A 16,559-nucleotide genomic window follows, 5' to 3' on the forward strand; every position below is an offset into this window, starting at 1 on the left:
CTTTTGCTGCATGGCTTAGTGAAGAGCATGGGCCTGGGCATGTGGGTGCAAAGCTGATCCCTCCTGCTAACACTGTGGTCTCGGGCAGTTTTCATTAACTCTCACGAGGGTCTGGTCACCTGTAACGTGGGGATAAAAACTTGGTCACGCAGTAGTTGTGAGATTAAATGCTCTGTGTGTGGAGAGCACCCCGACACAGTGTCGGCAGTTACCTGACTGCTGTACAGGCCAGGCACTCTGTATACAGTAAAGGTGAAATTACTTCCCTTTATGGTAATTTTTATAACAGCTAAAAAAGTGTATGAAATGTACATTAAAGGAAATTTTGGAAATTCATAAATGAGCAAAAATAAGACTGAAAGTGACCTGTAATTTGTTTATACTAGACCTAACTATTGTTAATGAGAACTTTGTGCTTTTTCTTTATTTTAAAATAAATTTTTTATTTTGATACACGGAAAGTTGAGACAACCATAGAGTGACTTCTTATATAACGCTTACCTAGATTCACCAGTTAGCATTGCACCATATTTGCTTCATTTCTATCATAAACTTTCTTTTTTGCTGAAGCACTTGATTATAAGATTCAGAGTTTATGACAACTTCACCCCAAACACTTAGAACAAGGACAATCTCTTACATAGCCACAAGGCTATTATCACAGCTGAGAAAGTTAACGTTAACTCAATAATATTACCTAAATTTAGCATTTCCCAGTTTTTCTAGAGTGGCCGTGTATTGTCCCTATGGTAGGCAGGGTGCCCTCCTCCCGTTTCTGTTTTCCGTGACTTTGAATTTTTCAGAGTCCAGGCCAGTTGACTTGCAAAATGTCCCACATTCCAGATTTACCCAATTACTTCCTTACCATTAAATTCAGGTTAAATGTTTTTTTGACAAGAGTATTCCATAAGTGATGTCATGTGTGTATCATAGTAGGAAACACTTCCTGCTGGTTGTCCCTGTACATATGCAGTGTCCTTGGGTAAGCGTTGTGACTGCCAGGTCGCTCCAGCGCCACAGCACATCTGCCCTGCATGGTGATCTGTAACCCTCTGAGTAGCTGGATGCTTGCAGGCCATGTGGGGATCCTGCTGTCCAGCAGTCTTTCACCCAGGGGTTTTGACTTCCAGGGATGAGCCTTCCTTGGTGCTCATCTGACACACATGCACGCACATGTACACTCTTGCATCTGTTCAGAGGAACAGACTTAAGATACTGTTTGTGGCTTTTCACTCAATATTCTGTGTACTTTCCCCATGTAATTACATAGTCTTCACATCAATTGAATGGCATGCTTCTATACTGACTGGGTCTGCCATCTTTATTTGGCAGCCTCCTAATGTCCGACATACAGATTGTTTACCATTTTTGGCTCTTGGTACCCAGGTTTTTCTAGCTGCCTCCTGCATGTTCCTGGGACGAGGGTGGGAGATCTTGTTTTTCTGTATCTAACCTTCCTGCTATGCTGGTCTACAATTCTCGGAAGGCCGTGGAGTTTCTATTCTTCACTGCCCAAACGAGGAGTAAACCAGGACACCAAGTGCATTATCCCAGAACAAGGATTTAGCAGGAAGATGTCCCCGCCAACAGGCCAGAGGGAGTGGGGGTCAGCCCAGACAGCTGCATCACAGAAAACAACCTGCTGGTTAATGTGCCTGTTTGTAGTTGGCAGTGTGGTTCTGCAACCACTCGTATCGTGTGTGCCCACCCTCTCTGAGAAGGCTGTGCCCTGTGAAGTAAGGCACGTTTTTTTTCATAAGGAGAGCCAGAGATACCTTTGGCTATCCAGACATAATTTGGAAGATGACTCTTTGTTCAGCGGTGGTCTTCTCTGTCCGCATGCTTCCTGTAGACTGGTACCAGCAGGAGCCTTGGCTGACTGAGGAGTCAGGCAGCAGGACTGGGATTCGTGAAGTGTAATAAATATTCAGGAAAGCTGGTGTATTCAATCTTGTCATGTTAAAAATACTGAAATCTCAGCAGACTTAAGTTCTTTATTTGATATACGTCAGGGCTTTCTCATGAAGAGTATTTTTCTGAAATTGTCAGTTATAGGAAGAAAATTATTCTTCCAGCAGCTTTATAATATCCTGATTATTAAATTTAAATTGTTTTAGTGGAAGGAGGCAAAACCAGAAGACCTTATGGATTCAAAACTTAGATGTGTGTTTGAATTGCCAGCAGAAAATGATAAACCAGTAAGTATATTTATAGTTAACAATAACTGAATGTTGCAAGCTGATCCTTATTTCCATACTATCTCCTGCAAAACCAAGATTTAAGTTGGCAAATTATTTTCCTTTTTCTGATGTATGAAGCAAAAAATAGGCTGAAGTCAACAAATAAGTGGGACTTCATGAAATCAGCCTTGGAAAGCCTTACAGAAAGACAACTAATTGAAACAATTTTTTCCCTTGAGAAGTGCAACCTATTGGTTATTGAAATGTCATCAATCCCAGTTGGCAAAGTTACAGGTTACTGTCAAATAGTGGGTAAGACTAAAATGGAATAATTTGCCGTTTATCATGGTGCTTGACGGACAGGTGGTAGCTCTCAAGGTCTGTTGTCTTAAAGAAGTGCTGCCTCTAGGTTTCCAGGTCTGCTGTCCACTCAACACCACCTCTCTATCGCCTTAACCCCACCTGCCTCTTCAGTCAACATCTGCTTTCAGACCAGGATTCCTCAACCTTAGTACCATTAACATTTGCACCCATTGTTCTCTTCTGTGGGGATTGTCCAGTGCCTTACGGGATGTTTAGCAGCACCCCTGGCCTCTACCCACTAGATACTAGCAGTACCCCATAGTAGTGACAACCAAAAATGTCTCCAGACGCTGCCAACGTGCCTTTGGAAACCAGCCCCTGTGCTGCCTGAGGGGATGAGGGCAACAGTCAACCTCCTCCACACTGTCAGCTCAGCTTTCTCTGTGTGTAAGCCTGTTATGGTCCTTGGTGTAACCAGTTGGAGAGAAGACTACCAGAAATGCTAATTTAGACTTCCCTTCAACCTAATCAGAAAAACTTAAATTGTATAAAAAACGCAACTTAAAACACATGCAGGCTATTGAACTGCCCTGGCTATCAACAGCTGGAGTTGCAGAATAGAAACCCTGTAAAATCTGTAGACATCATCTGTAACGATCTTCAGGAGTGCTTTGGTTTGTGTCAAACTATCAAGTCTTTTCTTTCTGCTCAATAATTGACCACCATCATTGGGGAGTGGTCTTTTTTATTTTTTCCCTCTTCCCATTGTGTATTATGTTCTGGGATGGTCAGTTTTGGAAATTGTAAGGTCTGTCATCTTGTCCTTGCCCTGTCGTTCGTTACCTTTGTAGGCGGGGGCCTTGCCTCTCAGGGCCTCACACTTCCCATCTGGAAAATGAAGCTAGAGCCGGACAGTTGGTTAGGTACAGCTAGTAGTTTTCAGTTTGCATGGTACCCCCAGGACAAAGAGCCCCAGTTATTTTTCCCAACATGCCCGAGTGCTTCCATGCCCTCCCCTGACCTACTGACCCATCCGCAGGCAGTCTCAGGAGGGCTACCTCAGGAGGGTATCACAGCACAGCCTTAGGCAGGGGGAGTGGGGGGAATGTATAGCTTCTCCAGATTGAAGTGCTTCAGACTTTGAGCTTGTTTCACCTTCATCCCAGCTTGGACTTGCTAATAAGTTCATGAAATAAACTGCCCTCTGTGCAACGTCCTCCTTGGTCTCCCCCCATCCCCAGCCTGTCCAGGGGGTGTTCAGATCTTCGTGGTGACAGTAATTTGTGGCTAGTAATTCCTGATCTTGCACAATTACAGTGTGCTAATTTTTGCATGGCAGGAATTTGATAGTGCAATATGCACAGCCCCTTTTTCTTCATTTGAAGTATCAGCCTCAGCTGAACTTCATTATTTGCCCTTATTCATAATTTCTAAGGCCCAGTTGCTTTAGATTATGAAGATATGAGATAAAGTGATCCATTTTTAAAATAAATGTAACATTATACAGTGTGGATGAAACGCTATCACGTGTGGTGTTTGCTGAGAACTACTTTGCATAAAAAAGACCTTTATTATATAGTTGGTGACACCTGGGCTTTCATTTATTTCTGAACAGCATGATGTAGAAATAAATAAAATTATATCCACAACTGCATCAAAAACAGAAACACCAACAGTATCTAAATCTCTGAGTTCTTCTTTGGATGACACCGAAGTTAAGAAGGTGATGGAAGAATGTAAGAGGCTGCAAAGTGAAGTTCAGAGGCTGCGAGAGGAGAACAAGCAATTTAAGGTAACGTTTTATTTCCTGATGATCTACAGAGAGCAGGAGTTTTTTTACTTGATCTTGGGTGGGGAAGTTGATGAAGCCCTGAATTTGTAGAGTTCTGTATTTGCACATTTTCCCCCAGGGATGTATTTCCTTAGCTTTCACCTGCTTCTCAAACTGGTTCTTGAAATCCACCACTCTGTGCCCCAAAGGAAGAACCAGTATCCCTTGAGCAGAAGTTTCTCAGCTGTTTAAATTCTTGTCCCCTTATAAGAACAAACGAAAACCCTTCCCACCCTCCACTAGTGTACATTGAAAGGAAACTCTGAGATTAAAAATAAAACCACAACAGTTACTGTTCACATTTTTGAACCCTATTCCATCCCCATTCGATGAGAATCTCTTTTTTAAGGATAAATACTGACCTGTAATTCTGTTTTCAACACAGGCATAATTCTGATTTTTGAAGATTCTAAATAGGTCTGGGCAATAGAGGCTCATCAGACTGTTGCCATGGTGATGAGATTGGAAATGGCAAGTTGTCACGGTGGATTGGGGGAGATTGTGGAAGGAGAAACCCAAGCCCCCTGTTTGTGGACGTTGATGAGGTGGCTGGCATTGGTGTTGGAGGGTCAGCTTGCCCTGGGTTGTGCAGGGAGGCAGAGTGCACCTCTTTTGGGCTTGGAGGCTTGTGGTGGTGTGGAAATGACTAATCAGTCCTGAACAAACTCTGAATCTTAGTTAGAGCATTTGAGGCCCCTTGGAGCTTTAAAAGTACATCTGTTTTAGACATGGGATTGAAGAGACCATTTCTGAACATCTGATCATAGGAACTTGTGTTCAGCTTAAATTTCGAGGCTGATCTGTTCCCTTCATCTTGAGCATGCCACCCAATCATGTGATAGGGTTTTCACTGTTTGCCACTGCGCCAGGTACACGGAACACATTTATCTCACTTGGCTTTTCCCTGCCCTTTCTCCTGACAAGTTAGTAGATGCGGGAGAACTGACAGTGTCTGGGAAACGGCATCATCATCATTCTCTGCACTAATCTTCATTTCCTCATTCAGGAACTTCTTTTACTATGGAGTAAATTATGAAGCTGACACTTTACTTTTTGGCTAAAAATCTAAGATATGCCTAAAGCTTCTCCGTAAGTGTATTTCTCTTCAGAAACAGAGTTCTGTGCAGTTTAAAGTGATAAATAGGCAGAAATCGCTTCTGTATAAACCCAATAAAATAAATGCTGCTTTGCTATGCCCATTTTTTTTAAGTTAATCGAATAATACCAGCCATTTATCACTGTGCAGTGATATTGGCCATGCCCCATGAGCAGAGTATCTTTAAAATATTATCAGACCAATCTTGACATTAGAAGATTCTTTATCCTGCCAAACACAGATTCTTTGTTTGGTGGTGTTTCATTCTTACATTTGGCCAACACATTTCCTGAGGCCCTACCCTGTACCCGACACTGTGGATACAAACACCAGCAATCCCTGCTCTGTTGCCTGGGGCGTGGGGGAAAATGCAGACACAAATGCTACTGGTGTGATGAGTGGTCCCATGGAGCATCATGGAGAGTCAGCTCGGTGGACCGGCTAGCTGCCTGTTGATGCCAGGACCTCCGAGGCACTTGGTGAATGTGAAGGAATTGAAGGAAAAGAAAAAAGTGCAGCTAGTGGGAGGGGGTTCAGAGATGAGTAGGCAGAGGAATTAGCCAGACATCTCGTTGCCGGGTGTGTCTGGGCCTTGCTGCATGCTCTGTTCAGGAATGTCAGCCTGGCCTTGGGGGCAGTGAAAGAAAAAGTTTATCTTCCTTGCACATCTGTGTAGTTGGGTGAAAAATGTGGCCAAGGATCTTTATATATATGAAAAACAGTGTTCCTTCATTAGTGGAAATTCCCTGCATTAAGTAGAAAATATTTGAGATGCCTGTATCAAGTTCATTCACATTTTAATGTTCCAAATACCACATTTTTGACCCAGCAGTCTGTATGTAACTATCAAATAGCAACTATGTACAGAGGTCAAAATTTGAAAGTTTCCAGGTCCCCCCTTTGTAGTTTCTTGTGACTTTTGTATTTGTGCCTTCGGAAATGCCTGTCATTTCAGAAGCCGGTGACTTGGTTAGGGTTGGGGTCAGATGCAGAAGAGGAGTGGCTGGGAGGCGTGGCCAGAAAGGTGAGCTGGCTCAGGGCTCAAGGAGTGTGTGTGGCTGGCCCTCTGAGGAGCATACTGTGGGTAACCAGGGAGTGCCCTGCTTAGATGTGTGGCATAAACCTAGCAGCAGCATGTAGGACAGAAGAAAAGGGAGGCTTCTGGCAATGTTTTGCCAGTGGTCACAAGGCCAGTCCCTTTTCTCAGTTTCTCCATTTGCAAAATGAGGTTAGACCTGTCACATCCTGTGGTCCATGTCTGGGCATAAAAACCCTCCCTGCTGCACAGTGGACTTCTGCTTCTGGTGCCCTGGATTGTCTTTGAAATGTCTGTTTGCTCCTGTAGGAAGAAGATGGGCTTCGGATGAGGAAGGCAGCGCAGAGCAACAGTCCGGGTCCCGTGTTGGCCGCGGCTGGGAGGGAGGAGGGCCTCAGCACCCGGCTTCTCGCACTGGTGGTTTTGTTCTTCATCGTCGGTGTGATCATAGGGAAGATTGCTTTGTAGAAGCAGCATGCAGAGGATGGCCAAAGGATTCGTGGATCCGTATATCATGAGATTTAAATTTATCATAACCATGTGTAAAAAGAAATTAATGTATGATGACATCTCACAGGTCCTGCCTTTAAATTCCCCCCACTCTGTGCGTGCGTGTACACACACATACACACACACACACACCCACACACACACACCTGTAACATAATATAACAATCTTTTAGAAGTCAAAAATGTATAGTAAATGATTGGGGGAAATAATGATCCTTATTAATGATGAGGGAAACCATGATGGAACAACAATGGCATATTGCAAATGTCATTTCAAACACTTGTAGCCTTGACACATGCTGCTGAGTTAACTCTCTGGAAACAAGACCCTCTTCCTTGCCTGTTGGTGCCCAGGCCCCTCGGCATAGTGACCCCTCCTGTCGACTCACTCCCGCGGCTGCTTTTCCACGGCCCGGCATCGGTTCCTTGGGACTTGGCGCTGGGCGGCACCGGAAGTGCTTGTCAGGAGTGGGAGGCTGTGACGACTGACCCAACACTTTGGAAATAAAAGTCAATGCTTTGTTCTCTTAAAGGGACCAGGCTAAACTACTGTTGGTTCATGTAGTGAAGTTGAATCGCTATTCAGAGATGTTGATGCATATTTAACTTATTTAATGTATTTCATCTCATGTTTTCTTATTGTCACAAGATTATATAACATTGTGGCCTGAAAATCACCTGTGCTACCTAATGCCAGTGGGTGAGCTGCGTTGCTGCCGGAGGGCTGCGGCTCCTCTATCTCTGGAGGTTCTGGGCTCCGCATTCGTTTGGAGGTGTGGTCTATCTGCATGTTGGAGAAGGCTGCCAGGAAGTGTTTTCTGTATAAATAAGGAATAGCTAGCATCTGGAGGGGAGTTCTTAGTACCCATGGCCAGGTCCCCACTGCCCTCTTTAATGGGGAGGAGCAGCTGACCTTGTATGTCCTCTCACCTCTCCTCACATACCTCCCACACTCTGCACACGCGCCCCGAGGCCGGCCCTGCCTTTCTTGTGTAGTCCTGGTTTGGGATCGGGGTGATCCGGCCGCAGAGTGGCTGGAAGACGGAGCCAGCAGGGGGCTGTGGGGAGGGGTGTGACTCTTGAGATGACGTATGAAGTAGTGATTGAAAGCTTGACTAAATTAATTTTATGTGGTAAAAGACCAATCCAGTGCTGTTTGACTATGTAACATCTTAAAAAGGAAAAAAAATTAAAATAAAGCCCCCAAATTAAAAGTTCTGTTGTCATTTTGTCACACTTGCTATATGGGGAAAATTAATATTTTAATGATCATTATTTTGTTACCGGAAGGTTGATTTTAAAAATGAGCCCTGTCAATGAGAAATAGCTATGTTTAATGATTTAAAAATATATATATACACACATATTTTTGGCTTCAACTGAGAGCGTATCAGTAAGACTGGCAGATCTTCAGTGGCTGGCCGCCCTTGCCCTTTGTCGCTTTGCTCTTTAGTAGAAAGAAACCTCCTGTCTGGGTCAAGGAGTCATGCACGAGACCCTAATGCAAGAAAACGCCCAGCTTGGCTCCAGAGTGGGGGTGGGTTTAAAAGACAAACTCACTGAAAGGAAGATAGTTCTTAGAAGTCATATGCCTTGAGTCACATTCCTCCTGAGCTTGGTTGGGACAGAGGGGCCTTAGGTTCTGGCCCTGGTGGTCTGGTCAGGGACCTAGAGAGCAAATTGAATTTTCTGCTTGGAGTAGTAGTTTTCTGTCTTCTTGAGCAGAAGTTTACTAGACATCCCGAGTAGTCACAGGCAGGTGTTGTGCAGATCTGGTTCTCAGCCACATGCATATTGCTTGCATTACATTGAGCATGCAGATGTGGAAGGATGCCTGTTAATTATAAGTCAGCCTCTGGTATGGTTTCCATGTGGACCCAGGTACTTACAGAAGGGAGTGAAAAGACAGTGTGAGGCATGTGCCTTCTGCTGTTTTTGTGAGTGGACTAGCGTTTGTGTGTAGGAGCTGCAGTGAATCCTTTCCCAGTCTTAAACCTCATGGCCTAGAGTGAGTGAGTAGGAGGGCCACAGACTGCCTGGGGGTGCAGTACAGTCCATTTCTCTAGAGCAGGGGTCTGCAGATGTGCTCTTTAAGGGTGTGGCTGTGTTCCGATGAAGCTGTTCACAAAAACAGCAGGTGGGATTTGGCCTGGGAGGCTGGAGTTCGCTGCACTCGCAAGAGAGTGACCAAGTCCTTAAGAAGAGCGCCCGAGAAGCCGACTCCAAGGCTTGGCAGTGATTCAGTGTCTTCTGTACGTCTATATGGGCTTCAGCTTTTCAGAGGATGTGGGCATTTTGTTTGTAGCTGAAAAATCAAAATTCTAAATCCAAAGTTGTCTCTTCTTTCTAACTAGCCATGCTATAAGACCTCTTCCCCTTTTAGAGGTTAGGACTTGGTGAACACATGGTGGTTTGTGGGACTTTTGGACTTGTGGAAGAAGGGGACTCCCTAGGGAGATGAGGGGGCCTGTGGCGAGAGGCCTGGCTAGGATGGAAGGCATCTGGTCAGTGGGGATGCGTGTGGAGCAGGTGCGGCTGGGGTCAGGGCTGCTGCCAGAGCCACACACTCAAGACCTCCATCTAGGAGAAGTGGGTATATTCTGGATGTCTTTTTCTGGAGTGACAGAAGAGGGAAAAAAGAATAAGGCCGAGAGGTTTGATGTGCGGTCCTATCACGTGGTCTGTTTTTCCGTGAGAAGTTGAGAGTCATGTGATCAGAATAAACTGGCGTAGATGAGCCAGGGGGCAGCTGTCAGGGCACTGCCCTCGCCCTAGCTGCCTTGGCTACTTACTGGTTTAAGGCACCTCTGAGAGCCGCGTCCTTGTTCCAGAAACACCCGCCCCTGAGCTTGCAAATACATAAGAAACGTAAACAATAACAAGAGTCCTGTACATTTTTGTGGGTTGAATTTTTTAATTGGTAACTTACGTTCCCATGGCACAATACAAAATACCTCTTAAAGACAGCAGGCTGTTATTTGTAGATGTGAGGACGTGGCTTTAATATTTTTTCTTCTACTTTGCATGTTTTTCCTCTCTAGTCTTCTAAATTGCTCTCACCAGCAGTAATAAATACTGATAAAATCAAAATTGATTTTTACCAGTGGACAGTTTATGCCTAGAGAGACAGCTTAGACCTACATAACACAGAAGGGGGAAAAATGAGAAACCTCCAGTGATCCGTGAAAACCTGAATGCTTTCAAACAAATCCCAGAAACAGAATCACTATCAAAAGACATCAGTGCCGGACTTGCAGGCTGTGTTGAGGCCGATATAACCGAATACAGTGATAGCTCAGAGTTAAATAGCCTTTCAAATTAATTTAAGAACAAGCTTAACGTGTGTGTGTGTGTGTGTGTGTGTAGCATATGTACCATATGTAAGTAGCTTAACCTTTTTCAAATGGTGCCTATATTTTTTGCACTCACAAATCTTTATATTTGCAAACTCAAAACTCCATGCCAAAACACAATGCCGTTTGTCATTTTCAGTTCCTTCTCTAAAGAGCTGGCCTGCTGACAAGTTTCTGGTTATGGTTTGTTTGTGAAATTCTTGGTTTAAAAGAAGGAAAATAAGAAGGGATTTGGGCTTCAAAGTCACCGTGAACACTTGAATAACATTTAACCTCCAAGACCTCAGGTGAAGAGGCGTCTGCTCCCCCTGCTGGCAAGGCGGTTCACTGAGGGACAGACACCTCATGGGGCCGTTGGTCCCTGACCAGCTCCCCTGCCCGTTGGGGTTGAACTTTCTGGCTAGAGGAGGAGGACTGAGTAAAACTGTGGAATTGTAGAAAGTCATTGCTCTGAGGAGTCGTATCTCAAGCTTGGGCCATGTTTGCTGATGTTAAAAGTGAATGCTTTCAAAGATCAGCAGAGGTGGAATTGTATTTAGAAAGTCCTCTGACAGTAGATGGATGGCTCCAGTTCACAGCATACAGATCTGATCAGGCCCTCGATTACTCTCTTGTGCATAAAGGTCATCTTGGAGACCACACATGCCCCACGGAAGTCGGGGTCCCCCAGGATTTCCCTGGCCTGATTGGATTTGGAGAAGGCTTTTTAAAAAACTGTTCTCAGACAGCTGCTGTGATAAGAACCTTGTAGAGAAAGTTGCTGTTAGGACCCTTGCGCTCTCTGCTCTGTGCTTGCTCATTGGACTTAATCTCACAACAGCTGTGACCCAGGGGAGGCGGGCTCTATTTTGCACACGAGGAAATGAAGCCTCCAGGAGGTTAAATTGAGCAACTTTTCAGAACCTCTCATTTGGAGCTTAATCAATCTCTGAGAAGCCTGCTGTGAGGGCCTTAATTGCTAAGACACTGTTTTGAACTGCAGAAATCACTTAGGAACAGTGAGAGGCTCTAGTGAATTGACCTGCTGACCATTTGTACACCTTTTATGTGTTTGGCCTTCATATCTTCTGCAGTTATTTTAAAGATGAAGTAGATAGAATCAGGACTCTAATCCAGATGCTTTTTATTTTTCTTTTTGAATCTAAACACACTTCAGACAGTGAAGAAATGTGGGTTTTCCACTTTCTCATTGCCTTGTCTGCCCGGTGCTCCTGGGGAATGAATCTGGGGGCTTTGGAAAGAAAATTAGCGTGGCGATGATGAAGATGTTCTCTGTGGAGGCTTTATGTAACTTGTGAATTAAATGTGAAGCGAGGGCAGTTCATTAAAATTGGTATCACAGAAGTGGCCTGCCGAGGTTTAAAAACAGCCAGGCTGCCTGCCTCAGCCCTCTCTCTGAGTCAGCGCTGCAGTTCTCTGGGAAGTCGTCGAAGAGAGCGAGCAATAGTGGACCGTGACGAGCAGCAGCTGCGAGGCAGGTGTGGGGGCTCTGAAAGTGGGTCCAGCGAGAGTCACAAGCCCTTTCACTCTTGCCTCCAAGTCCCGACAGCCGCGTGCTTATTAGTACATGGGGCTCAGCCTCCGAGTGCTAGTTGGGGTGCTTGGGTCTGCCCACCCATGCCAGGGAACCCAGACTTCCCTCTGGGGGGAATTTTTAGCTGTATCTGTGCCACTGAAAAAGAAGGTTTCTTTTTAATTTATTTTCATTACAGAGGTATTTTGAAAAATGGAGAAGACAGGAACATTAACAGTTGTGTGTAATAGTTAAAAGTGAAACTGGTGGAGGGGGAGGAGAGGTTGTCTCAAGTAATATAATTCCACTCTTTTTCTTAGTGGAGTTATTAATTCATTAGAAAATGCATCAAATCTGTAGAAAAGGAAGAAAAAGCAAAAATATAGCTATTATCTAACTTGTCATAACTATTGGCAATTATGATACCTTGGAATGTTGCCGTAATATGGATTGCTTTGATTAGAAGATGTCAGTTGAATGAAACAGTACCGTGGGATAATAGTTTTCTGCTGCTAGATAAATGCTAATGTTTATTTTTAATCCAGGAAACATTGATCCTGTGACAGTGCCCTATTACAATTACTTTATTGTACCACAGGGTTGATGCATATTTAATCATTTGGCTAATGGCTGCGGGTGCAGGACGGACGCTCGCTCCCTGTCCTGCTCACCCACTTGCATTCTGATGAACGCCAGGAGCACAGCCAGGCTTCTCCAGGTAGAGCTGCTGCCCGCAGTTTCACTGCACTGATCCCAAAGCCCCGTGTCAGCCTGAAACAAAACAGGTTACCTTTTACTTCTTGTTTCCCTTTAATAAATGTCAACCCAGGGAGATAAATCAGATACCGTAACACCATTTCATTAAGACTATGCTAACAAGAATGCATAGCTTTGTGATTTAAGAAGATGATAAATTAGCATGCATGTTTCTCACATCTCACATTCATGCATGGTTCTCCATGTAATAGGAAAAGGTCTGGTTCTTTGTATGAACTGGCTACCTGCATTCTCATCTTGCTTTTGTATTTTACAAATAAACTAAGTTCAGCTGTTATCCTCTAGTGTGGCATTCATTTAAAAATGTTTTTTTTTCCATTGACTCTTTCACTTGGATTCAAAGGTAATTTATTGTTTGTAATACTGAGACCATGTGTACAAGAACTGCCTCTTGCTTTTCATCATTCACTTTTTCAGCCAACATTTATCAGTTTACCTTTGACATGTTAGAGAACTGTAGGAGATGCTGAGAAATTAATCAATGGGAGGGATTTGTTTTTGTGTTTTTCATTTGTAAACAGCCTCATAAGGTGATTCCAAGCTTATAGGTAGAGAGAAAAATGCAAAATACATTTGGTTCTCATTTCTGTTGCTCATTTCCTTTTTTAAGACAATTGATAAAACTGCTGCTATTCGGAACTTCCTACAAGAAACTCAAAATAATCGAAACGTTCCCTTCACCTCCTCTCCTCTGAGTAAAGAAACAGTTTCAGTAATGCATGCTCTTCCTACCCTGCTTTACATCTTTCTCCATGTCTTTGAAAAAGATCTCTGTAGATTGTGATGGATGTTTTCATTCTGACTTCAATGTACATTAACATTTTGGGGATTGAGTATTTTAAGAACTGTCTTAGAATGCTTTCGTTTTCATAATTTTCCTTCTATGTATTTTAAGTTGTATTTCCTGTTTTGACATGGAACTCATTTAAAAAGTTGGTGCAGGAAAGGACTCTACCATCATACATTCTGGTTATCTGATTTGTAATAAATTTATGGTTTTATGGCTGACTTTACAGTTCTTAGAGGGAAGGAGATGTATTTCTGCAGTGTTCAAATCGAAAGAGCCATTCACAGCATGTTCTCACATGTTTCTGTGTGAGCCTGGTGGAACCGGCCCTGCTAAGGCATAAACTTTTGTACTAGCTGTCTCTGTATTATGTTCAATAAATTCTGTGCTCTGAATATATTTAAAGGATGCTTCAGTGTACAATTATTTTGAACGGATGACTTAAGAGTATTTAGATACTCTTTAGAGAACAGACTAGAGCCCATCACTCTACTCTTTCACTGCTTCTCAGGAACGTAAAATTGGTTTAATTGAAAAACCGTAGATATTTTGTGCCAGGAAACAGACTTACGGGATGACTTAGGTCACCTTCCTCTTATTGCTGATGAGGAGACTTTTGCCCAGAGAGCTTTGGCCCTAGGGGCCAGGCCTGAATTCCCATTTTCCTGTTGGGGGAGACATTTGTCATTGATTTTACGGAGTCCTCCCTGGGGTAAGTTGCTTCCAAGTCTGCGATGTGGGGTGGCATTTGTCTTCATGCAGTGGTTGACAATTCTCCATTTTACTGTGCTGTCTTGTTAAGACTTCTTAACTCCTTTTGGGAAAGTAATGCGCTGCAAATGGTCCGACTTCATGTAAGACCCCGGGATGGAGAGCGCCAAGCCCGGTGTTCTCCCAGCCCAACCCACTTCCCTTCTCCAGAGACTCCTGAATTCCCCATGTCACATTTGACTCTTTCCAGAGAACTCTGCGCATATGTCTGTGTGCGTAGCCCTTGTGTTTTCTTGTAAGTGCCAGTGTATGCCAGCTGCCCTGTCCTGTGTATTGCTTTTGGACTTTGTAATATGTCTTGGAGATCATTTCATGCCTGCACACATCTTAATGGCTCTAAGTTTTCCTCTGTGAAGTGACCATAATTTACTCAACCAGCCTTCTATTGAGGTGTATTTAAGTAGTTGCTAATCTTGCTGCTACAAACCCGACTACAGAAAATAGCCCTCTACATATGCAAGAATATCATGGGACAGTTCCTAGAAAAATGGTTGAGTCAGAGAAGGCCTGCACTTCAAGCTTTGGTAGATGACATGCGCCTCGTCTCCAAGGAGAACATGCCCACTCACAGTCACAGCACTACCTACTTCCCCACTCCTTCGCCAGCACGTTGGTTTGTCTAGCTTGCTGATCTCTGCTCATCTGAAAAGTTCATGCAGTTTCTTAGTTTTAATTTGCATGTTTGCATAAAGTTGAACAGCTTTCTCTAAGTGTAAAGGCCATTTGAACACACTCAAGATCTGGAGTGAACTAAGGTCAGAGGAAATAAAGGCTTACCACACAGGGCTGACAGCGAAATGAAGACGAAGGGCATACCTTTATGAATGGGGGATGGGAGTCTACATTATTTTACTAACAGGAAAATCACTTGCAGCAAGGAGTATAGAAGTGTGTTGGGCAGGGGAAATAGGTAACCCTTTTTGGTCAACTCACTGAGCTCTGATTCTTCACCTTAATGAGTTGTAGCACATTCCCAGGGGTCCTTTTGACTGGTGTTCACAGAGGTTGCAAATGAGGCAAATTGCAGCATCCCAGACAATGGGAGCTTTAAAAGGGACTGAAAAGGGTGGTAGTCTCTAAAGGGTTAAAATCCAAGCTGGGAAATAGAGGAATTTTCTAAGGAAAACAAAAGAAGAAACCTCACTGGGCATTATCTTTTGTTGGTGCATTGGAAGACAAAGCTACTACCTAAGAAGTTGCCGGCATTCTGTGATGGGAGGGACATGCCAATCAAAAACGGAAAATACCCTCAGAAACTGTACTTTAAGTCTAGGGTTCCAATTTTTTTCAAGTAGAACTTCTGTTTCTGTTTTCTTGGCAATGTTGGACCACTAAAATCACCTCAAAGAAGGAAGGAAATAGAATTTGGAGTAACACAAAATCAGTGTAAAAAGAGTTTTTGAAAAATGTACCTTTACACTACATCAAAAATGTTAGGAAAATATGTACAGAGGCAGGAGACTTTTAAAAATCAAGCCAAGACCAGAGCCCACTGTTCTATTTTAACCCCATGCTTGCGGTCACATTGCTAGTCTTAAACATGACTCCGTAACATAAACATTCCATAACCTTTATGTGAGTAATGATAAAACCCTCCTAGGGTTCCATGCTGCTCCCGTGGGATGAGGGGTTGGCAGCCTGAGCCTGTTGGGCCTCTGCTGTTACACTTAGGGTATTTTCTCTGGTGTTTCCCTCAATCTCAGACATTGAAGTGAGCCCATTTTGCACAGACTCTCAAATGTTCTCCCATTTGCTGGTACTGCACCTTCCTGCCTCCACCACTCCTGTCCCCCAGAGAGTTTGAAGCCTTTTACCATCATCTGCCCTTTACTGGAGTGGAAGCAATTTGAGGGAAGTTCTAGGTTTTGTTGTTGGCTTTGGTTTTGCAGTATTTTTAATTATGTCTTTTAACCAAAGCATTTCATGTGCATAGTGTAAAAAACCAAATAGTTCTAACAGGCTCATAATGAAAACCAGCAGATCCTCATTGCCTGGGCTTCCACTTACATGAGGCAGCCATTTTGCAGCTGCTGGTATTAACCGCTTTATTTCTGAATAATGTGGCTATATTCTTCTTGATTTTTCACTTCTAGATCTTATCTGTTGATTTCCTTCTAAGGAAGATAAGGATTTAGCTCTGATATCCTTTCCTCCACCTCATCCGAAGCATGATCTTCACTCTCCCTCTCATGGTGTTTTCATAATTTTTGGCTTCACAAGTATCCTTTGGCATGATAAAGATTTAAAAGATTGTTCCCAACTGTGCCTTGTAGTTCTATGATTATATTTCCCTTTTATACATAACCACCCTACTGGCCCCAGAATTACTAAACCTCAGTGTTTTATCCACTTAGTTTCCTATGTATCTTTCATTACTTCAGTCCCAGATTCTGACAAAAGTG

The 16,559-nt window shown here is 43.5% G+C and overlaps 1 protein-coding gene across 1 annotated transcript in view; it reads left to right on the forward strand.

Moving 5' to 3' along the window:
* Window positions 1–13,791, forward strand: part of VAPB (VAMP associated protein B and C) — a 58,054-nt gene extending 44,263 nt beyond the window's left edge. The window contains exons 4-6 of the mRNA XM_036901886.2: window positions 2,118–2,198; window positions 4,099–4,275; window positions 6,756–13,791. Coding sequence (XP_036757781.1) covers window positions 2,118–2,198; window positions 4,099–4,275; window positions 6,756–6,914 — 417 coding nt within the window. The 3' untranslated portion in view covers window positions 6,915–13,791. The remainder of the gene's footprint in view (window positions 1–2,117; window positions 2,199–4,098; window positions 4,276–6,755) is intronic.
* The last annotated feature ends 2,768 nt before the right edge of the window (window positions 13,792–16,559 follow it).

Source organism: Manis pentadactyla, chromosome 5 (genome assembly GCF_030020395.1).
Source record: "Manis pentadactyla isolate mManPen7 chromosome 5, mManPen7.hap1, whole genome shotgun sequence".
NCBI lineage: Eukaryota > Metazoa > Chordata > Mammalia > Pholidota > Manidae > Manis > Manis pentadactyla.